At 37.8% G+C, this 25,199-nt stretch overlaps 1 protein-coding gene across 4 annotated transcripts in view; it reads left to right on the top strand.

Annotated features, from left to right (window-relative positions):
* The first annotated feature begins 18,457 nt into the window (after positions 1-18,457).
* The window catches only part of SF3B1 (splicing factor 3b subunit 1), a 31,816-nt gene continuing 25,074 nt past the window's right edge, over positions 18,458-25,199 (top strand). For all 4 annotated transcript variants that reach the window (XR_005218753.1, XR_005218754.1, XR_005218755.1 and 1 more), the window contains exon 1: positions 18,458-18,574. Coding sequence is in view for 1 of the 4 variants with exons in the window: in XM_037849148.1 (XP_037705076.1) it covers positions 18,547-18,574 (28 nt within the window). In the remaining 3 variants the exon portion in view is untranslated. The remainder of the gene's footprint in view (positions 18,575-25,199) is intronic.

Raw genomic sequence — 25,199 nt, 5'->3', positions numbered from 1 at the left:
TTGATTTTCTTGTGTTGAACCACCCTTGCATGCCAGGAATTAACCCCACTTGGTCATGGTGTATAAGTCTTTTAAAATCGCCTTTGGATTCTATTTGCAAGTATTTTGTTTAGGATTTTGCATCTAAATTCATTAGGGAGATTTGCTTATTGTTTTCATTCTTTGTAATATCTTTATCTGGTTTTGGTATCAGAGTGGTATTAGCTTCTTAAATGAGTTAGGTAGTGTTTCTTTTTCTTCAATTTTTTGAAAGAGTTTGAACAGTAATGGTACTAATTCTTATTGGTTTGGTAAAATTCCCCTGTGAAGCCTTCTGGCCCTGGGCTTTTATTTGTAGGTAGGTTTTGATAACTGATTGGATTTCTTTGCTTGTGATTGGTTTGTTGAGGTCTTCTATTTCTTCTTGGGTCAGTCTAGGTTGTTCATGTGTTTCTAGGAAATTTCCATTTCCTCTAAGTTGTCTAGCTTGTTGGCCTACCATTGTTCCTAGTATCCTCTTCTGTGTTTTTTTTGTTTGTTTGTTTGTTTTTTGTTAATTTCTTCAGGATTGTAGTAATTATCTCCTCATTTCTGATTCTGTTTATTTGGGTCTTCTCTCTTTTTGACTTTGTCAGTCTAGCTAAGGTTTTATCAATCTTGTTGATCTTCTCAAAAACCAACTATTGGTTTTATTTATTCTCTCTCTTGTTTTTTGTTCTCTAGCTCATTTATTTCTGCTTTAGCCTTTGTTATTTCTTTTCTTCTACTTGCTTTAGTGTCAGTTTGCTGATCATTCTCTAGCCTTTTAAGTTGTTCAGTTAGGTCTTTGGTTTTAGCTCTTTCTTGCTTTTTGATATATGCCTTCTCCTAGTAAATGAAGCTAAGTTTTAGACTAAGAAATTATCTCCTGGCAGATACTCTTGACTGTTAACCCAACAGTTATCCTTAAAACTCCTCCTATGTTTCCCAACTCTCATTTTTGAAATTTAAAGGAGCCTTCCTTGTGGCTAGAGGTAGCTGTGTAACCTAGCTCTGGCTAGACATAAAGGAAAGCTTCCTGGGGGTATTCTTGGAAAGTTTTTACTTATAAAAGAATAAGACATGAGAGGGACTCCTTGGCATCACCCTATTGCTTATCTTCCTGTTGTGAACATGGATATGATGCTTGGAGATGCAGCAGTCATTTTGCAGCCATAAGTTGAGAAATGTGAATGTAGAACACTTGGGTCATTATTGGCATTGTTGACTTCTGGACAAACGCCAGTAATTGCTAACATCTGGACTTGCATTATGTGAGAAAAATAGAGCCTTATTTGTTTAAGCCACTCTTTATCAGACTTTTTTCCTTTCTTTCATTTGATGCAGTCTAACAGATACATGTCCCATCCCTAATTGCAGTTTATATGCTTAGGGTAAATTTCTGCCCCCAGCTCCAAGGGTAAACAAGCAATGAAGGCCTCATCAATCAGAACATTGAATTATTTTGTGGCCATAGTGATTGTTTCAGGATGGTCATGTGGCCGAATACTTTTCAAACTGCTGAAGAAGAGAAGCTCTTTCTGTTTTTCGTTGGACTTAAATCACTGGAGATGCCTGCAGCATGATGTATGAATGCACAATGAAACCAGCAAGGCAGAGAACAAAGCTGAGTATATAAATACTTGATCCTAGTGACATTGTTTGAGTCCCTGGTTTAAGCTGTGTTTAAAGTAGAACTACCCCTAAAATATTCCATTTCACAAGATGATGCATTCCCTAATTAACCAAAGGCAGTTATAAAAATAGTCTCAACTGACATAATTGATAAACTCCAAGTTGTGGGAAAATGTTTTCTAGGAGTTCAAGGTAACACTTTTAAAGTAAACAAAAAATAAGTACATACTTAAGGGAGTGTAGCTTCTGATATAATTTATATTGACAAGTTTAAATCCACAAGGTTGTGGTGGGGCAAATGGTTACTTACAGTATTTCCTTTTTCATGACTTTATTGCCATCTGATATTTTTCCATTTTGATAGCATAAAAGTTTTCAAAGAACAATGAGATTGATAGTCAATGGGAAGATGGTGGTGTAGGAAGCTCCAGGAATCAGTCCCTCCACCAACACAGCTATTGAACTGGCAGGAATTGTTTGAATCAGAGTCCAGAGTCTAGAGAGGAGTGGGAGAAAGAGTCTGGTAAATTGCAGTAAATATTGGTGAATTTCAATCTTCCTGAAGCACCTTCCATCCCCCTTCTCCCAACCTCAAAGCAGGCAGCCTTGGGGACTGGAGCTTGAGCTCCTGGCACAACCTGCTGGTGCCTGGCTGTGTTATAAAGACCTGGTCCTCCAAACTCTGGGAGTGTGTGGTCTGACTGCAGATCTCAATCTTTGATCAGCTACTTCAGATCACTGGGGATCTGTTGTTCCAAATCTCTCTGACAAAAGTGGCAGGGGAATCTTAAAGATAGTAACCTTCCTCAAAAGTTTGGAAAACAGTTAAAGGGCTGCATAACCAGGCAAGTGCTGATTCAAGAAAATGCAGCTCCAAAAGCCATAGGAAAAGCTCCTTGGAGCCCTTGCTGGTCCTTCCCCACCCCCTCCACAATGCAGGGTACAGCCAGTTTGTACTCCTATTGTGGATTCCCTGGTCCTATACCAGAGGGAACCAAGTGGTCCCTGGGTGCTTAATGCTTGTCAATGTGAATCTATAGGGTAGAAGCATAGAGACTGAGCTGGGGAATAAGTTTCAGGTTCACCTTACCAGAGTTTGTCCTGAGGGCATAGGGCCTCTTGCAGACAGCTGGGACAGTGTGAGAATTAATCAACTAAGTTGAAGTCCCTGGGGCAAAGGACTACCTGCATTAAGTCATTCAAGAGAGTACCCAGGAAGGGAAGGAAGTATATTTCAAAGTATGTAGAGAGGGCCTTCACTCAAATGCCTATAACTGTAAATAAGGAATTCCTAAGATGTCTAGCAAGCAAAAGCCCAGGAAAAGAAGCAGTCTCCATGGTTCAGCTCAGTTAAGATAGAGAAGACCCTGCACTTCACATTTGCCTTGGGCTGACCTCCTTGACAGGAGGGCTAAATTCTGAAGGAGTCCACTAGCCAAAGCCCAGCTAATTTGCAAAGACTGTGAAATGTGCTTTTTGCCTTCTTTTGTTTGTTATGATTAGCTACTGGCATTAAAGAAAATTTCTGTCATATCACTAGCTGGACTTGTGTCCAGGCAGCTCAAGGTCTAAATCCCCAAGTTAACACTTTTCAATAGTAAAATGTACAGTGTGCAACATTTATAAAACATTTGTAAAAGATTATAAGACAAACACAGAAATAGGAAAAGGTGGCCATCCAAAGGAACAAGAAAAAAAAAATCCAGAAACCATCAAAATGAAGAAAACAAGACTTTGGACTTACCAAATGATCAATATGCTTCAAGGATGTGAAGGAAAACATAGAGAAGGAACTAAAGGATGTAACAAAAACAGTGAATGAACAATGTAAAGATCTCTTCAGAGAAATACTGGAAGTGAAGAACACAAGAACTGAAATGAAAAATTTCCTAGATGGTTTTGACAGCAGTCTGGAGGTGGCAGAAGAATCAGTGACCTTGAACACAAGACAATTGAAATGATTCAGACTGAAGAGAAGAAAGCAAAAAGAATAAAAAAGAACAAACACAGCCTAAGAGACCTGTGGGACATCATCAAGCATATCAATATAAACATTATGAGGATCCCAAAAGGTGAAGAAGGAAAGAAGGAATATTTAAAGAAATAATGGCAGAAAACTTCCCAAACTTAATGAAAGACATACATACGCACTTTCAAGAAACCCAGTGAACCTCAAACAGAATAAACTAAAAGAGAACCATGGTGTTCCAGTTTGCTAATGGTGCATTTGAATTGCTCCTTTGTCTCTCTGACTCTGTTATCTCCATCCCTGTGTGGATCAGAGCACTGTGAACTGAAAATGGCTCAGGCTCTCTCCACTGAGCCACTCAGATTGAGAGAGAGATAACACCCTAGAGGGTGTATCTTCCCTAAGAAGAAGGAGGTGGAGCCCGGCTCTCATGCTTGCCTTCCCTTCATAACTCAGACCCCAGAACCTGGGGGAAAACAGCCAAAACAGAAACTAAAGGGGCCATACCTCCTTACACCAGTCGGGAGTGACAGGCTGACAGGCGCCACATTCTGGGCAGGTTAGGAAAAGCACAGAGGCTAGAGACCTCACAGGGAAGTCTGTTAATCTCTAAAATACACCCTCAGGGAGACTTAAAACTGAACATAACCCCATTCTGAGATCTGAACCTGTTCTGGTCTGGGAAAGTCTGGTTGTGGCAACCAAGGAAACCAGATGCCTAGTTAACAGAAAACTACAAACCACACTAGGAAAAATGAAGATATGGCCCAGTCAAAGGAAAAAACTTACACCTCAATCAAGATAAAGTTGAGATATTGTTTCACTTTAATGAAACAATCAATTAAAGATTTTCAAAGAAATATGCTAAACCAAATGAACTAGTTGAGGAAAGAGATGGCAACAGAGATGAAGGATATAAAGAAAACACTGGGTGAACATAAAATCGAAAGTTTGAACAAACAACTGGCAGAATCTATGGAAATGAAAGGTACAACACAAGAGATGAAAAACACAATGGAGACATAAAACGGCAGATCTCAAGAGGCAGAGGAAAACACTCAAGAACTGGAGAACAAGGCACCTGAAATCCTACACACAAAAGAACAGCTAAGGAAAAGGATGGAAAAATACGAGCAATGTCTTAGGGAATTGAATGACAACGTGAAAGGTACATGTCATGGGTGGTGCATAAGGAGAAGAGAAGGGAAAAGGGACAGAAGCAATAATAGAGGAAAAAATCAATGAAAATTTCCCATCTTTTATGAAAGACATAAAATTATGGATCCAAGAAGTACAGCATACCACAAACAGAATAGATCTGAATAGGCCTACACCAAGACACTTAATAATCAGATTATCAAATGTCAAAGACAAAGAGAGAATTCTGAAAGCAGCAAGAGAAAAGCAATCCATCACATACAAGGAAGTTTGATGAGACTATATGCGAATTTCTCAGTAGAAACCATGGAGGGAAGAAGGAAATGGTGTGATATATTTAAGATACTGAAAGAGAAAAACTGCCAACCAAGAATCCTATATCCAGCAAAACATTCCTTGAAATGTGAGGGAGAGCTTAAAATATTCTCTGATGAACAGACAATGACAGAGTTTGTGAACAAGATACCCGCACTACAGGAAATACTAAAGGGAGCACTACACATAGAAAAAGACAGGAATGAAAGTTTGAAACACAATTTTGAGTGATGGTAGCACAACAGTTTTAATATTTATTGTAAAGAAAAAAGGAATGAACTTCTGGAACCCAGTCAGGGGCCATGAAGAAGGTGTTGTGTTGATGCAGGTAGGAGTCAAGGGAAGAACAAAGGAGCTGTCTACTGAAGAGCAGCATTAGAGTTGAATACACTAACCAAAGAAACTGAGAGAGAAAAAAGAAAATGAGAATTGTGCATGGGTTGAACAAATTCTGTCTAGCTGTCTACTCAGTCTAGTCAGTGTGTATTGGCAGAGCTGTATCTGAAATGTGTGGCCAGAGATTTTGTTGCTACCATCTTAGCTACCCCATTCTTGTGTTATATAGTGACTTTTCCCAAATAGCTATGGACATGGCAAAAGAATGTTCACTATACAAGTTGCACTTACACAGTCCTTAGTTGTACCACCTCTAGATTCCCTAGATACACTTAACCCCCAGAATAGGTTGGAGAAGAGGAATAGAGCATCAGGATGATATGAAGTGCTCATGTGTCAAGCTGTTCAAGAAGTAGCTGGGCTTTTGATGATACTGAGTAGGTTTCAAACTATTCAGGAACAGAACACACCAGGAAATTCTTCATTGGAACCAGTCATCCTTGTTTGGGGGGGGGGGGTGCTATTCTTGCCAAGCCAAAGTGGCCCCTTTTATATGAGGCTTTAGGATGTTAACCAACATCTTGACATTTTAAGGAAGGGGGGAGTGGGGAAATAAACGGGGAACCAATGTCTTTTACACATTTCCAATATACTTGTGCAATCAATCAAGAAAATCTAAGTACTTCAAATTAATTAAAAAAAAAAAAAAACCCAGTTGGAGCTAGGCTGAGCTATGTTTGCTTGCTCTGGACTCTTGCTTTCTCCTACAGCGAGGTCTTGTAGCTCAGCCTGCTGTGGGGGGAAGGGACTCCCAGCATGGTTTTGCAGTTTTCACTTACAGATTTTATGCTGCAATCTCAGCCATTCCACCTAATCCAGGTTGGTGTATGATGTGTGGTCAGTCACCGTTGTCCCATAGCAGTTGTTCCAGATTATTTACTAGTTGTGCCTGCTTTTTTATTAGTTGCTCCAGGGGACCAACTAAGTTCCATTCCTCTCTATGCCACCATCTTGCCCTTCCTCCTTAAACAACCAATGGGTCAAAGAAGCAATTGAGAGAAATTAGGAAATATCTCGAGGCTAATGAAAATGAAAACACAACATGCCAAAACTTATAGGATGCAGTAAGGGCAGTGAAGAGTGGGAAATTTATAGCTCTGAATGGTTACATTAAAAAAAAGAGAAAGATCTCCAACCAGAGCACTAATCTTCCAACTGAAGGATCTAGGAAAGAAGAGCAAACTAAACCTAAAGTGAGCAGAAGGAAGGAAATAACAAAGACCAGAGTGGCGATAAATGAAATAGAGAATAAAAAAGCAATAGAGAGAATCAGCAAACCTAAAAGTTGGTTCTTTGAAAATATCAATAAAATTGACAAACCTTTAGCTAGACTGAAAAAAGACACAAAGAGAGAGGACACAAATAACTAAAATTAGAACTGAAAGGAAGGAGATTACTACCAACCCCACAGAAATAAAAAGGACTATAAGTGGATATTATAAACAACTGTATGCCAAAAAATTAGATAACCTAGGTGAAGTAGTCAAATTCCTAGAAACACACAAACTACTTATGCTAACTCAAAAATAAATAGAAGATTTCAACAGGCCAATAACTAGTAAAGTGATTGAATCAGTAATCAAAAACCTCCCCAAAAGATGGTTTCACTGGTGAATTTTACTAAACATTCCAAGAAGAATTAACACCAATCCTGTTCAAACTCCTACAAAATATTGAAGATGTGGAAACACTTCCTAACTTGTTCTATGAGGCCAACATCATCCTCTTACTAAAGCCAGATAAAGGTACCACAAGAAAGGAAAATTACATACCAATATCCCTTATGAATATAAATACAGAAATCCTCAACAAAACATTAGCAAACAGAATCCAATAGTGCATTAAAAGAATTATACACCACGATCAAATGGGATTTATCCCAGGTATGCAAGGGTGGTTCAACAAAGAAAGTCAGTTAATGTAATAGGCCACAGTAAAAGAACAAAGGAAAAAAAAAATAACAAAACCCATGATCTTCTCTATTGAGGCAGAAAAGTCATCTGACAAATTCCAGCACCACTCCTTGATAAAAACACTTAGAAAATTAGGAACAAAAAGAAACTTCTCATCATGATAAAAGGCGTATATGAAAAACCCACAGCTAACTCATACTCAATGGTGAAAGACTGAAAGTTTTCCAGCTTAATTTGGGAACAAGACAAGGATAACTACTGTCACCACTGTAAATGAACATTGTTCTGGGAGTTCTAGCCAGAACAATTAGGTAAGACAAAGAAATAAAAAACATCCAAATTGGAAAGGAGGAAGTGAAACTTTCCTTATTTGCAAATGACATGATCCTGAATACAGAAAATCATGAAAAATTCACAACAATGCTGCTAGAACTAATAAATGAATTCAACAAAGGGTGGGGTACAAGATCAAAACCCCCAAAATCACTAGTGTTTCTATACTAGTAATGAACAATTAAAAGAAGAAATCAAGAAAAAATTTCCATTTACAGTAGCAATGAAAAGAATAAAATATTTAGGAATAAATCTAACCAAGAATGTAAATGATCTATACACAGAAAACTACAAAACATTTCTAAAAGAAATTAAAGAAGACCTAAATAAATGAAAGGACAGTCTGGGTTCATGGATTAGAAGACTAAATATTCTTAAGATGCCAGTTCTACGCAAAGCAATTTGCAGATTCAATGGAATCCCAATCAAAATTCCAACAACTGTCTTTGCAGATATAGAAAAGCCAATCATCAAATTTATATGGAAGGGTAAGCTTCCCCAAATAACCAAAGCCATCTTGAAAAAGAATGAAGTTGGAGAACTCACACTTATAACAAAGCAACAGTAATCAAAACTGCATGGTACCATGTTTGAGGGTTGATTCTGGTGATGAGTGTACAACTATGTGATGGTGCTATGAATGGTTGATTGTACACTGTGGATGATTGTAGGGTATGTGACTGTATCTCAATAAAGCTGTATTTAAAAAAATGAAAAAATAAAACCAAAAAACAGCACAGTACTGCAGACCACTAAAGCCCCTGCCTGGGTGTAGTGCCTCACGCTGGCGGGTGCTCCTTGCTCCTGCCCACAGCCCCAGACTCTGCACCTGGAGGAGGACTTGAAGGAAGTGCTGCACTCAGATGCTGGCATTGGACTTGTCTATGAGGATGATGTGAGACATGAGAAACAGAAGAGGAAGCCAGGGCTGCAGAGGACTCCCATCAAGGAAGTCTGGAAGTCTCTGGCTCTTGACATCATGGATGAGGACATGAAGCTGATGGTGTCCGCACTGCCCAAGGCAGTGTCCTTGTCAAAAAATGTCCCTTCAAGTTCCCTCAGCCTCACCCTATCAGGTATTAAAGAGGACATAGCCTGCTCAACCATAGCTTCCTGCTGGCCAAGCCTGAGAATGCCATGGTGGCCCAGAATCCCCAGTGCCACTTTCTGATCCCTGTATCTATGACCTGCACCTGGAAGATGGTGGACTATGGGGCCACCAGGGACCATCTCTTCATGCAAAAGAAAGCCAAGCAGCTCCTCGGCTGCTTGAAGCCCAGCCACACATCAAGGAAGCTCATATTGCCCTGAGGGGCTTAAAGGTCTGGAGCCCCTTTTCATGTTTACAGAGGGGAGAGGCATCACACTCAGATGACTTGGGTGGCTCCGCCTTGACAGCCTGCAGGGAGCCTCCAGCCACCAGCTCTTCACCAGCAGCTCAGGTAGAGTACAGCATGGCCCCACCATGGTCCTGTCTCCAGGTCTGGCTTCATGCAGCTCCAGAACAAAGCCCCCTCATGGGACTGCCTAGCATTTTTCCAGTGCCACAGGGAGCCCCATTAGCTTCTTCCAGGTCCTGGCCAGGCCTGGCCTCTCTCAGTCTCCTGATTCGGCCCTCAGTGCCTGTCAGTATTTTTCTTGAAAGAATAAAATTGCCTTTCTCTTTGAAAACAAACAAACAAACAAAAAACCATGGTGCTAGCACAAGGAATCACACTGAGAGTTCAGAAACAAAACCTCACATCAATGGCCAACTGATTTTTGACAAGGGTGTCAAGTCCATTCAATTGGGAAAGAATAGTCTCTTAAAAAAAATGGGGCTTGGAAAACTGGATGTCTATATGCAGAAGAATGAATGTGGACTCCTACCTCTACTGTATACCAGATACAAAAATCAATTCAAAATCTATCAAAGAACAACTCAAAAAATGCACAAGAGGCTTGACTAGACATCTCTCCAAATAAGATATACAAATGGCCAAAAAGCAAATGAAAGATGCTCAACATCATTAGCCATCAGGGAAATGCAATCAATATTACAATAAGATACCATTTCACACCCACTAGAATGGCTAGTATTAAAAAATTGTATGTGTTGGAGAGGATGCCGAGAAGTAGAAACATTCATTCACTGTTGGTGGCAACATAAAATTGTACAGCTGATGTGGAAGACAGCTTGGAGGTTCCTCAGAAAGTTAAGTATAAGATTACCATATGACCCAGTAATCCCACATAAGCATAGACTCAAAGAGATATTTTCACACCAATGTTCATAGTGGCATTATTCACAATTGCCAAATGATGGCAGCAACCCAAGTGTCCATCAAGTGATGAGTAGATAAACAAAATGTGGTACATTCATACAATGGAATGTCATTCAGCTGTAAGGAAGGAATGATGTTCTGATAGATGCAACACATGGAGGAACTCTGAAGACAGCTTGTTGAGTGAAATAAGCCATTCATAAAAGGTGCATATGACCGCACACATATAATTGAAATAATTAGAATAAGCAAACTCATAGGGTCAGAATCTAGAATATAAGTTACTAGGAGATGGAGTGGGGATAGGGAATGGGAAGTTAAGGCTTAACATGTACAGGGTTCCTATTTGGAATGATGGAAATGTTTTGGTAATGGATGGTGTAGATGGTAGCACAGCATTATGAACATAATTAACAACACTGAAATATATATCTAAATGGGAAAATGTTAGGTTATGTATATGGTAATAGAGTAAAAATTTTTAAAAAATCCTTGAATTTGCATTACACAGTGAACCCCAAGTTAAACCATGGGTTACAGTTAATAGTAAAATTATAAAAATGTGCTTTCATCAATTGAAACAAATGTACCATAACAATGCAAGGTGTTAATTACAGGGGAGATATGGGAATCCTATATTTTATGCATGATTATTCTGTAAACCCACAACTTCACTAATAAAAAATAATGGATCAAAGACCTAAATATAAGAAATAGAACTATAGAACAGCTAGAAGAAGACAGAGAGGAACACCTTCAGCACTTTGTTCCAGTTTGCTAAGGCTGCTGGAATACAAAATACCAGAAATGGATTGGCTTTTACAATGGGGCTTTATTAGTTCACAAATTTACAGTTCTCAGGCCATAAAAGTGTCCCAACTAAGGCATCAACAAGAGGATGCCTTCACTGAAGAAAGGCTGATAGTGTCTGGAACACCTCTGTCAGCTGGGAAGGCACATGGCTGGTGTCTGCTGGTCCTTTGTTCCCAGGTTGCATTGTTTTCAGCTTCTGATTCCAGTGGCTTTCTCCTTAAGTGTCTGAGTTCTCACTTAGCTTCTCCGTGGCAAACTCTGGGCTTCATCTCTTAGCTTAGCATCTCCAAACATCTGGATCTATGTCAGCTCTGGTTTCAACAGCTGTCTCCAAAATGTCTCTGGGTGTTTCTAAGAGTCTCTCTGAGCTCTCTTAAAAATGTCTCTGCCTTTTTCCCTCTCATAGAGGATGCCAGTGAACTAATTAAGACCCACCTTGAATGGGTGGTGTCACATCTCCATGGAAATAATTTCTAATTAAAAAGTTCCATCCACAAAGGGGTGGGTCACATCTCCACCCACAAAAGTCTGTACCCACAAGATTGGACTAAAAGAACATGGCTTTTGGGGTACATAATAGATTCAAACTAGCACACTGTTTTGGTCAATGGTTTCTTATTTAAAAATTTTTTTTATTGTGAACTTTAATCTATATATATAACAGTGATAACATTCAAAGTACAATTTCACAAGTAGTTAGAAAGCAAATCTCAAGGAGTGTCAAGGGTTACAGTTCCACAACTTCAGCTATTTCCATTATTGTAAAACATACGTAAAGAAAGGTGTCATCCCTTGATGTATAGGTCAACAAGCAGTCATATGGGTAATATCAAAATTTGTTATACATTAATTCCACAGTTTCAGTTCTTTCCTTATTATGCAATACAAGGTATATATGGAAAGGTGAAGACTTTCAAGGCACAATTCAATGAGCAGCTATAGAACAAATTCCAAACGATGCTATAGGCTATAGTTTTACCATGTCATTTACCTCTTCCAGCCATTCCAACACCCCAACATCCAAAACTACATGTATAATTATATATATAAGTTTCAGTATTCATAGACCTGTGTTCAATCTTGTTTTTTTGCCACCCCTTCCTTTCACTTAATCTCTTTCTCCATCTTCAGGGGTGTCTAGACATGAGCACCCTAATTTGTTCATATTGAAAGGTGGTGTTGATGGTATGGGAAAGGGGGCCACATCTGATAGTTGATCTTAAAGAAGCTGTTGCCAATGTGTTTTAGGACTTGTCTGGCATAGGAACACTCTGGTGGATTTAAGTTTCTGAAAGATGAAACTTAGTGAGTGCATCTTTAATAGAATCTCAGGTAGGAACCTGATTTGGGGAATACTTTTGGTATGGGCATGGCTTACTGTGGCCATTTAGGATGTCTAGCTGGAACTTGCATGAGAGAAATCTCTTGACTCTGTTTGGGATCTCTCAGCCACTATGACCTCAGCTTGTTACCTTTCTCCTCCCACTCCCACCTTTGGTCAAGTAGGCATTTTCAATCCCTAGCTGCCAGGGCCAGGCTCTTTCCTGGGAATCATGTCTCATGTCGCCAGGGAGAATCATTCCCCAGGGAGTCATGTCCCTTGTGGTGAGGAGGTTAATAAATTTATTTGCTGAGTTAGGCTTAGAGAGAAATGCCACATCTGAGCAACAAAGAGGTTCCCTGGAGGTGCCTCTTAGGCATAATTATAGGAAGGCTCAGCCCCCTATTTACAATCCTAAATTTCACAAGAACAAACCTCAAGTTGAGGGCTTCATTTATTAAGTAGTGGGTTCCTAATTTGACTTAATAAATATTCTATCCCAAGATAAATGGTCAGTCTCTTACAGTATCTTCTCTTAGTTGTACAATCATCATCACTCTCAACTTTAAACAATTATCATAACCTAATGCATCCCAGATCTCTTAGTTATTAATTATTCACCCCTAGTATTAGTGTAGAATTGATAAGATATTCCTATTAAATATAGTCATTAATATGTAATGGATAGTTTTTCCATACCACTTTGTTTTTAACCCTATGCACTAGTGTATCATGCAAACAACCATTTATGAACATGTTCACCTTCAATGTGTCACTGATACTTATAATCCCATTAATGAACCATAGTCACTCCTGACTATTTCCATACCATTAAGGTTACCCTCATTATCTCATCTCTACATATTATATTATTGTCCCCCTTCACTAGGTTCTGACTATCTCTAGGACCCCTATACTCTATGTCAGAAGACACTTTTTTACATTTTTCACAGAGTTCACATTACTGGTAACATACAATATCTCTCTTTTTGTGTCTGGCTAATTTCAGTCAGCATTATGTCTTCAAGACTCATCCATGTTGTCACATGTTTCATGACCTCATTCCTTCTTACAGCCATGTAGTGTTCCATCATGTGTATATACCACATTATGTTTATCCACTCATCTGCTGAAGGACATTTAGAAGGTTTCCATCTCTTGGTAATTGTGAACAATGATGCTATGAGCAGTGGTGTGCATATCTGTTTGTGTCACTGCTTTCAGATCTTATATGTATATACTGAGAAGTGAAATTGCTGGATCATAGGATAACTCAATATCTAGTCTTCTGAGGAACCATAAAACTGTCTTCCAGAGTGGCTGTACCATTATACAGTTCCACAAGCAATGAATAAGTTCTAATTTCTTTACATCCTCTCCAGCATTTGTAGTTTCTTGTTTGTTTAATGGCAGCCATTCTTATTGGTGTGAATTGATATCACCTTGTGGTCTTGATTTGTATCTCCCTAACAGCTAGTGAAGATGAACATTTTTTCATGTGATTTTTAGCCATTAGTATTTCCTCTCCAGAGGAATGTCTTTTCAAAACTTTTGCCCATTTTATAATTAGGCTGTTTGTATTATTGTTGTTGAGTTGTAGGATTTCTTTCTATGTGCAAGATTTCAGTCTCTTATCAGATACGTGGTTTCCAAATATTTTCTCCCTTTGTGCTGGTTGACTCTTCACATTTTTGACAAATTCCTTTGAAGTACAGAAGCTTTTGATTTTGAGGAATTCCCATTTATATATTTTTTCTATCATTGCTTGTGCTTTGGGTATAAGTTCTAAGAAGCTACCTCCTAATACTAGGTCTTGAAGATGTTTCCTTACAATATCTTCTAGGAGTTTTGTGATACTGTCTCTTATATTGAAATGTTCGTTCCACTTTGAGTTAATTTTTGTATAGGGTGTGAGGTAGGGGTCCTCTTTCATTCTTTTGGATATGGCTATCCAGTTCTCCCAGCACCATTTGAAGAGACTGTTCTCTCCCAGTTCAGTGGATTTGGGGGCCTTATCAAAAATGAGTTGACCATAGATCTGGGGGTCTATTTCCAAATTGTCAATTGATTCCAGTGAACAATATTTTTGTGCCAATACCATGCTGTTTTGACTACTGTGGCTTTATAGTAGGCTTCAAAGTCAGGAAGTGTAAGTCCCCCCCACTTAGTTTTCTTTTTTTGACTGTTTTTAGCAATTCAAGGCCCCTTTTCCTTTCAAATAAAATTGATAACTAGATTTTCCAAGTCTGCAAAGTAGGTTGTTGGGATTTTGATTGGAATTGTGTTGAATCTATAGATCACTTTGGGTAGGATTGACATCTTAGTGACATTTAGCCTTCCTATCCATGAACACAGAATATCTTTCTATCTCTTTAGGTCCCCTTTTATTTCTTTTTAGTAAAGTTATATAATTTTCTGTGTAGAGCTCTTTTACATCCTTGGTTAAGTTTATTCCTAGGTGCTTGATTTTTTTTTAGTTGTTACTGAGAATGGAACAACTACATGCCAACAAACTAGACAATTCAGAGGAACTGGCTAATTTCTTGGGAACACATGAACAACCTAGACTGACTGGAGAACAAATAGAAGACCTCAACAAACCAATCATAAGTAAAGAGATCCAATCAGTCATCAAAAATCTTTCTAAAAATAAAAGTCCAGGGTCAGATGCCTTTACAGGGGAATTCTATCAAACTTTCCAAAAAGAACTGACACCGTAACATTTGAGTGTCTCTTCAGTTAGGTCATTCCTAGTGCATAGGAACATTAGCGACCTATGTGCATTTATCTTGTATCTCATCACTTTGCTGAATTTGTTTATTAGCTCAAGTAGCTGTGTCATCGATTTCTCAAAATTTTCCGAATATGAGATCATATCATCTGCAAATAATGACAGTTTTACTTCTTCCTTTCCAATTTGGATGTTTTTTTTTTTTTTCTTTTGTCTTGCTAGATTGCTTTGGCAAGAATTTCTAGCACAATGTTGAATAATAGTGGTGATGGTGGGCATCCTTTTCTTGTTCCTGATCTTAGAGGGAAGGCTTTGAGTCTCTCACCATTGAGTACTATGCTGGCTGTGGGTTATTCACATATGACCTTTATCATATTAAGGAAGTTTCCTTCAATTTCTATCTTCAGAATTGTTTTGATCAGAAAGGAATGCTGAATTTTGTCAAATGCTTTTTCAGCATCTATTGAAATGACCGTATGATTTTTCCCTTTTGATTTGTCAATGTGTTGTATTATGTTGAGTGATTTTCTTATGTTGAACTACACTTGCATGCCTGGAATGAACCCCATTTGGTCATGGTGTATGATTTTTTTAAAGTGTCTTTGGATTTGATTTGCAAGTATCTTCTGTCTTTCTATATTCATTAGGGTGATTGGCCTGTAGTTTTCCATTCTTGTAGCATCTTTATCTGGTTTTGTCATTAGAGTGATATTGCCTTCATGAAATGAGTTATGTAGTGTTCCATTTTCTTCAATTTTTTGAAAGAGTTTCAGTAGGAATGGTGCCAGTTCTTTCTGGAAAGTTTGATAGAATTCCCCTGTAAAGCCAAATGGCCCTGGACTTTTATTTGTAGGAAGATTTTTGATGACTAATTGGATCTCTTTACTTGTGTTGAGGTCTTCTATTTGTTCTCTGGTCAGTCTAGGTTGTTCTTGTGTTACTAGGAAATTGTCCATTTCCTCTAAATTGTCTAGTTTGTTGGCATACAGTTGTTCATAGTATCCTCTTATGATTTTTAAAATTTCTTTGGGATCTGCAGTAATGTGTCCCCTCTCATTTATTATTTTATTTGGGTCTTCTCTCTTTTCGACTTTGTCAGTCTAGCTTAGGGTTTGTCAGTCTTGTTGATCCTCTCAAAGAACCAACTTTTGGTTTTATTTATTATCTCTATTGTTTTCTGCTCTCCATATCATTTATTTCTACTTTAATCCTTGTTATTTCTTTTCTTCTACTTGCTTTAGGATTAGTTTTCTGATCATTTTCTAGCTTCTTCAGTTGTTCCATTAATTCTTTGATTTTAGCGCTTTCTTCTTTTACTGTGTGCATTTAGAAAAGGGGGCACATCTAGTTTATGTTCTTGAAGAGGCTGTTGCCTCTCGGTTTTGGGACTTACTCTGAAGGATCTAAGTTTCTGACATAAACTTAGCGAGTGAAACCTTTATAGAGTCTCAGATAGGGATCCAGGCACTTTTTAAGGTTTTCGGGACTACTGCTGACTTGAGCCTATCATATTGTGGTCATTTGGCATATCTAGGTGAGGCTTGCAAAGGAGTAACCTCCAGGACAACCTCCTGACTCTATTTGAATTCTCTTAGCCACTGAAACCTTATTTTGTTGCCTTTCTTTCCCCCCTTTTGGTCAAAAAGCACTCTGAATCCCTCAGTGCCAGGGTCAGGCTCATTCCTGGAATCCATGTCCCATGTCATCACCGTCTAACTTTTATACAAAAAAAACTCACCAGAAGAGTTGAAAACCCTCTTTTTGTAATATCTGATTATTATTTATTGATATTATAAAAAACAGAAAGGACTTGAAAAACAAATTTAATTTGTTCCTTAATGTCTGAATGTTCAATTCACTGTTTTATTAAATACAAATTAATTAGACTGTACTAAAGAGAAGTCTCCCTTGATCATTGGCAAAGTCTCTCAAATCTCACTCATATTAATGTCCTTACCTTTTTGCAGAAGTTTCTTAATATTTAAGAGCTCAGAGAAATATGCATGCAATACAAAGTGCCAGTAAACTCAGATTCTCTCTACCTTGGAAAGAAAAGGAAGGACATGGGATACCCACTTTATAGCTGCTTTTCACATTTTTTTTCTCATTATAAAAATAATACATGCTTATAGCAGAGTATCTGGAAAAAACTAAAAATTATAAAGAAGAAAAAAATTGTCCATAATCTCACCATTCATAAACATCTAATTGTTAACATTGTGGTAAGTTTCCATTGGATATATACTTTTACATATCTGAGGTCACTCTGCACATACGAATTTATTTCTTTTTTAAATGAACCAATAAATGCAATGTTCTTGTGATTCTTTTTAACATGGATGAATTATTTGTTTGCTGATTTTTGATGGATTACCCCTTCTCCAATTTTTCATTTTCATTTATTTTTTATTTTATTATTTAAAACTATACTACTCATATACAACAGTATATATGTAACCTACGTGTAGGTCGTAGAGCATAATGATACAATGAATATCTAGAGATCGTTCTGTCAACTCAAGAACCTATAATTTTACCAATAATTTGTCTATTTATTTACATGCTCTTAGCTCACCCACCTGCCTTTCTCAACTATTGTTTAAAGAAATGAAAATAAAATAATTGAAAATTTTCTCCCATCAACTTAATTTTTATATTGATGCTAATAATAAAATCTCACTTTTTTGTTACTAAAGTTGTGACTCACTAATACACTGAGGTACACTCTTCCTTTGTGATGGCTCTAACCTTGACCCCTACTTGTTTTATCAGCCTGCTTCCCTGTACCCAACTTCCCTTCTGAGATATGCTTTTCCAACCCTTAAGGCCAAGGCCAGTGTGACAGTACACGGTTATTCTATCATACCCATGCATAGGAAAAAAAGATCTCTGTGTAAGGTGATCTCTTAAAATTGCTGATTTAGGAAGGACGTTTAAAATTTAAAGCATTTCATCAGTATTAATAATGACTAGCAAAGGTTTTCTAAAAACTCTTAAATTTAAAAGGCTTTAAAAGCGCGGTAAGGTTCTTGCTAACAATTTAGCAATCGTGTGATTGTGCACATTTGAAATATCATAATCCTAGTTTTTCTCTCGTTTCTTAAACCGGATTAGCGACAATTTGCCTAATTTACTGGGTTGTTAGTGTGGTTCAATGTTTGGGAGTTTATATTGTAACGGAACTGCCAGTTAAATGATAGGCAATTATTAAAAAAAGAAAAACGGGCCTTGAATTATATCGCGAAGTATAAGACATGATTGTCTCCAAAACTAAGTAGTCGAACAGCTGAGACAAATGCTAAAGAAAGCATTTCTGTGCCCCCAAGACAGACACCTTCCGGTGATTTTGGAGCAAGGGGGTTGAAGATCCACCATAGTATTCGGTACAGTGTTCTTTACTGTTTTTGTGGAAGCCACTTTCTCTTAGGACAAAATTACTGAATTAAGATCACTATAAGTCACCCGATCGTTTCCTGGATCCCCACGAACCCGCCCCGGGGCCGAACCCCGGCTCCGCCCACACCCACAATGCGCCACGCTGTTCCAGATAGGCCGCTGCCCTGTCACGTGTCACCCAACTGAGCGCGCTCCCGTTTAGCGCCTGCGCAGAAAGCAGCCCCCAGCTATTTTTCTCCGTGGCTGCGGCGACGAGCGGAAGTTATTGGGAGCGCCAGTTCCGTCTGTGTGTTGGAGTGGACAAAATGGCGAAGATCGCTAAGACTCACGAAGGTAAGCCATCTTTGCCTGCTAGCGGACTTTCTCCGCTATTTAGCCTACTAAGAGCCTGTCTTCCTAGTTTCTGCCTCTTTCCGTGTGCGTTTTTTTGTTTTTTGTGTTTTGTAGGAGGCCGAGTCTGCGCTTCGGAGCCTAGGTCTGCGCCAGCAGCGGGGGCCTCTGTTCTGTGTAATGGCGTCCTACTTAAACGACAGGCGCTTTGTTCTGTGTTTGGGTGCTGCTGCTGGAGTGTTGCTTCTCTTCTTTGATGAGTGGGCCTCTTTTAAACGGCTTGCTGAAGAAGATTCTAGGGCAACGGGGATCGGGGAAACGGGCCTGGGAGGAAAATCTCAGCCGTTTGGAAGTGCTGTTGGTATAGTTTATATATAGGAAGAGTCAGAAAGGCACTCAAATACGGCAATCTCTTTTATAGCAGTACTAAATCGTGTTTGGTTAGACCAAAACCTATTACTCCTAACCTTGTATTATTCTGTATGTGTGTCTGCAGGCGTCTAGGTTTCTTACTTGTTTTTCTTGTACGAAGTGATCTGGGAATGAAATATCTTACAGTTCTTTTCTCCTTTCCCTTTTTTTTTTTTTTTTTTGTATATTATTGGTCTTTTTCTTTGAGGACTGGCTATTGGGGAGCAAGTGGAACAGGAGGAAGGCGCTTTGAATTTTATTAATGACCGAAGGTTTCAAACTAGTTGGTTTTATGGAATACGGAGTATATGAAATTAGAAACATGTTGGGAATAGAAGTCTATTAGGGAGTACTAAGAGCAGGTCCAGGGATGATAGGAAACAGGGTCCCTTTTCGGAAAAGACGTGGGAAGTTGGTGCTGTATTCTTCGATTTTTGATATTTTCACTCTTTTCCAAAGAGTCACTTTTATTCACACTCCGTTTTTAGATGCGTGGCTTGATGTTTGTCTGTGAGAGTCAACAGAGACTAGGACTATCAAATGTTGTACAGTCCGCTGGGGAAAAGAGACATGTATTCATGTACATTCTGTTCATGAGGCCAAGTGAATTCTTCCGTAGAAGTACAAGTAATCTGCGGAACAGAGTGATCAGTTTATGCTCAGGGTTATTTCACAGAGGAGGTGTCACGGAGGAGGTGATTTGCCCTTAGTCTGAACAGATCAATCAGTTTTAAATTTGGGAGGTCATCTGAGCCCCAGAACATCTTGTAACAAGGCGTTGAGTCGTGATACGTGTTTTGAGTAGTCTGCTATGGCAGGAAAATAGCGCAACAGGGAAATTGTAGAAGATGAATCTGGAATGGTAGGTTGGGACCAGTATGTGAATGGTATTCAATAGTTGGGCCACTCAGAGGAACTGAAGTCCAGCTTCCTGCAACCTAAGAAACATGCTAATGAATCCTCTTACTAGTCTTGCTATTTAGGCTTTAAACATTGCTTTAGTGCAGACATGTATACAGGCACTTCTTTTGTCTTTACAAAACATACCTTTTGTAATGGAAAATGTAAAAAAGATGATTCTTGTTCATTCAGGAATAGTTTAGTCATTTGGGGCATTTTGTAAATTGCCATTCAGCAGTTCTTCATTGACTGACTTTGGCAGACGAGGAAACACACTCCTACTCTCTCTTTTGGAAAGGGGGAATGGATTATCTGAAAATCCTTTACATTGGTTTGATAGCGTTCCTTGAGTTGGAATTTTTGTGGCATCATGAAGCGGAAGAAATTTTTCCCATAGATTTTTGTTTGAGGAATGGGTGGACTTGGTCTGTTTTACTATTTTGTATCTTACTAAGAGTTTTGGATTTCTTTGCTCAGAATAGCTATTATTTTGGTTTCCTTAGACTTCTAGTATGAAGGTTGTCAGTAAAAAGAAAAAGAAAAAGTTAATTAATCATTTAGGAAATGATTTTTCATTATTCACTGGAGTGCTCATTAAAATAATTTACACTGGAGCTAGTTGTTCTATTGGGACTTTGCTTAAGGAAAAGTCTGAGAGTTGAGATGAGGAATATTGTACTTTATCTGCTCCTGGGATATCTTTTAAAAGATTTTCATATTTGGGAAATTCTTGTTCACCAATTGCTTTTGGCTGGTGAAGAATGGATGTCACTTAGGGACCAGACTAAAAGATATGAGTGAGAGATTAACATCTAGGGGCTGTGCATCTGTCAGATGCAGTGAGCAGTGGTTGGAGAATTGAATAAGATCCAAAATAAAATTGAGGAATAAATGAGCATCAAGGAAGAAGTGCTGCTAACTTGGCTTAGCGTATCAGAGACCTAGAAAGAAGAAAAGTCACTGGATCAGTGACCTGGGAGGGGAAACAAGTAAATTAGTGAGGAGCAAACACTTGTATCAGATGTGACCTTCTATCAGTGACATATAGGTTATTTAATCTTAGAGTTTGATACTTAAGTCTTAGTTTAAAATGCAAATAGTAGGTTAGATGTTGCCCATTTTTTAAAAGACCCCCAGTTTGTCTTGTAGTGCTCTCTTTTGATGTCAAACCCAATAAAATATTTGCTGTATTTATCTCAGAAAAGTGTTTGCAGAACACTCACTACCTTTTACTGATTTATAAAAGTAATACACTTTTTCTAATGCAGTTTTATTGAGATATATTCACATACTATGTACTCCTTTGAGTAGTACAGTAAGTTTTGAAAACGTGAAAAAACGTAGTTTTTTGGATGAATTGAGATTTCAGATGGGTTAGCTCACAAATTAAATTTTTCATTAATACTGCTAATTAACATATCTAATTAACATGTATCTTCTGCACCTTCTATGAAGGATTTGTTCACTGACAGTTAAAAGTATGCCAGGGAACAAACCTCTCCTCCAAAAAAAAAAAAAAATCATCTCGTGGGGCTTCAGTTGATAATGACATTTCCTTTTTTTTTGTAAATCACTGGAGTAAATTGAGTTTTAAAATTACCCTCATCAATTAGCAAGGCCAGTGTGGCCAGAAAAGGGGGGGGGGAAGGAGAGTTGGAACTTTTAAGGTTCAAGTTACTGAAAACTTCATACAGAAGTAAGAAGAATAGTGAAATAAGCCCCTGTGTATCTGTCATCTAACTTTAACAATTATATCTTTAATGCCAATTTTGTTTAATCTGCATGCTGCTCATCTCCACCATCCCCAGTGTTATGAAACAAATCCCAAATATCATATCCTTTTATCCATAAAGGTTTCCATGTATATTTCCAAATATAAGGACTTAAACGTAATCATAATACCAGTACTACACCTAACAAATCAGGAAATATGTAGTCAGTCAGTGTTCCAGTTTCACAGGTTGCCTTACAAGCAGTTTTTCCAGTTGTTTGAATTAGGATCCAAATAAAGTCCATGCATCGGTTGATATCTTAAATCTTTTTAAATCCATGGATTCCTTCTCCATCTCTTTCTTTTTCTTTGCAATTTATTTGATGCAGCACCTTTGTCCTGTGGAGTTTCCCACAGTCTAAAGGGAAAGGGTAAGATGACAATAGAAACTTTCATGAACTCTTTATATTCTCCCACCAGTAGTACTGCAGTCAAGATGTCAGGGGGCCTACAAGCAAGAGATGCTCTAGGGAAATCCTTGAGTACAATTCTGAGGTCATACTTGAGGTGTAGGATGCATTAGCTGTGGGAAAGAGATATTCTAACAAAGAACTTTGAAATTCTGTTGTCTCCCCTGCTATAATTATAGTGGCAGTAAATATACACTCACAATTTTCTTAGAACCTTAACTGCTACTTGAAATATTTTTATGACACCCAGTGTTATACTTGCCTCAAAATAAAAATGCTGGTTTAAGAAAAACTTCATTCTTGACAATTTACCCTCAAGGCTGCTCCTTTCTTGTAGCTTTTACAGGCTCATAGGTAAATAGAAGTCACTTAAATAGTACTTTAATTTCTTGTCTGAAACATTTTTTCTTTTTAAACTGTGTCCAACTATGGCAGCTCAGTAGAAATTTGAAGGACTATCCATAATTTGAGTTTTAAGATTCTAAATCTGTCACGAGACAGGAAATCCCTGTTTCCTTCTTAAATCTTACAGTAGGTAGCCAAGAGTCCTACCATATACCCCTCCCCTCCCGAAATCAGATTTTACTGAAGATGGGGGAAGGGTGAGGAGGAACAGAGTGGGGTTTTCAATCCAGAAATAGAAATAGAAACTTGAAAGTCACATTAGCTATTTTTACCCCTGATACTTCTTTCTCTAATACTGTTTGATTATGGAGTTTTACTAATCTCACTTGTCCCAGCTTCTCTTTGTCTTGCTTGTTCCCCTCATCTCTCTCCTTGATTTAATCTCTCACAATTCTTCTTCCACTGTTATGCAGAGTAATTCAATTCTTCTCTGCTCTTAAACTTTGAAAGCAAACCCATCAAAGGGCCTTCTAAGTTTTTCTTATAAAGTTAAAAACGTATTTGTTATAAGACCCAGCAGTCTCCTCTGTGCCCACAGGAAACCTAACACAAATGTTTACAGCACTTTTAATTGTAATGGCCACAAATTGGAAACAACAGGAAGGCCCTTCAGCTGAAGAATGGATGGATAAACACACTAGTTCATTTATACAATGGAATACTACCTAGCAATAAAAAGGAACAAATTAATGATACATACAAGAATGTGGAGATTGGAATTTATTTACTGGTTCACATGGGTGAATGGTATTCCCACCAGAATGCCAGTTCTTGGCATTTATATGTGTAATCACCAGGGGGTTCTAGTCTCTTGCCCAGCAGGCAGGGTCCATTTTTGTTTATTTTCACAAATGAATGTCTTGAACTGGGTGTCTAAGTTCAAAAGGGATTAGGCTGTTGCATCAGAGGATTTCTCTCTGTTGGAAAGATTAGTGTAAACATTTCCTTTCTTTGCTTCCTCAAATCTTTTATTTAATATTTTGGATCTCTGAAACTTTTTTATATGTTCCTTCTCATTTCTTATTCACACTTGCCAGAAAATCTTATGCATAGATCGTGTTACCAGAAATTATCTATTGTGTGCATTTTTAACCTGTTCATATTTAAGAAAGTACAAGCATACCTGCATGCTGGTAGCTATGATTTAGTGTTAGGTAGTTTTGAAAATAATGGAGTTAGAGACAGCTTTTTAATTTTTGCAGAGGTGTTAAAATGTTGCTAAAATTTGAAACTGTGGGATTTCAAACTTTTATGGTATGGATGGGAGAGAGAAAAATTTGGAAAATTGGTTCAGATATTTCTACAGATTAAAAATTATTTATTATGAAGTATTTTGGCATACAGAAAAATATAGGAAAAACAATGAAGACAGAGTATCCCACTTCTAGTTTTATCAATTCTTATTATTCCACAGTTTAAAAAAATTTATTTTGGAAATGAAACCTCACAATACAAAGTTATCTTATTTGTGAGTGTAATGCTGTGTGTTTGCTTGTAAATATTTGAGTGTATTATGTTTGCTATTTTGGCGTATAATTTGTTAAGAAATAATTACTGACTTCTGGTTTTTAATTGTTTGCTTTTTGTGACTGGCATAATGAGCTGCTGAGTTTTATGGAATCTGGTGTCTTAATTTTGTGAATAACATGATATTTATATAAATGATCTGTGGTTTACAAAACAAAACCCATTAGCTTTTTGGACTTTTTACCTATAGTTAAAAGCAGATACAGAAAACCATGCCTGGTTTGCACGTAAACATTCACCTACAGCTTATAGAAATTTAGTAATGAACTCCCCTTGGAATTATTAATTAGTAAACAGCTACCTAGCCCCAGAAGACCTTGGGCTGGGTAATTTTATTACTAAACTTTGATTTAATAGGAATCCAGTTATGATTTACATAGATAATATACAAACACTAACTCATTATATATGTACCTTTGTAATTAGAAAACTCTGTGGCTAACCAACAACTACTTGAAGTTAGGCAAAATTCAGTACATGAAAGTAGTTCTTGAATAAATATATTATCAGAATAAGGGGCAAACTAGCTGCTGAAAAGTTAGGATGGAAAAGTGCTTTAGAAGGAAAATAAGAAAGCTGTCTTTGATGTATTAAGTGGGCAAAAAAGTAAGTTGCACAGTGATAAATGTATGGTATGATGCAATTTTTAAAGTTATTACAATTTAAATTTAAAAATTATACCCCTTTCCTGTTTTTTTAGTTGCATATGAGCACAGAAGAAAAAATATAAAACGATACTTTAAACTGGAAAATTTGGTTGAGATGACCTGAAGCTGGATATGGAGGGGTGAGGAGACAGTTAAAATTATTTCCTAGGGAGTTTAACAGTGTGGAATCCTGGGCTTTTAAGTTGAAGGTTCTCGTTTAGTGTGTCTGAGGCCTAGGATTCAGCTTTGTAACAGGTGCACCTGTTGATTCCCATGTTGGTGGGTCATCGTACTACACTAATGCTGTAGAGGAGGGATTGCAGACTATTTGGCTGGCCTGATTAACCCCTTTACATTTCCTTGCTGGCATCTTACTGCAGTAGCGTTTGTGGTCCTTTAAAAAAGCTATTTAAAAGTGATAAATGCATACGGTGGTTTTAAAAAAAGCCTCAAATATTTCAGGAAGGAAAAAACAAAGGGTAAATTTCCATCCAGTCTTTAGGGAATCTTCCTAATTATTAAGAGTTTTCTTGTGTAATCTTCCCAGGAAAAAAGTA

Source organism: Choloepus didactylus, chromosome 9, assembly GCF_015220235.1.
Source record: "Choloepus didactylus isolate mChoDid1 chromosome 9, mChoDid1.pri, whole genome shotgun sequence".
NCBI classification, from domain to species: Eukaryota; Metazoa; Chordata; class Mammalia; order Pilosa; family Megalonychidae; genus Choloepus; species Choloepus didactylus.
Note: the sequence above shows the minus strand (reverse complement) of the source record. Positions and strands in the feature narration are given on the sequence as shown.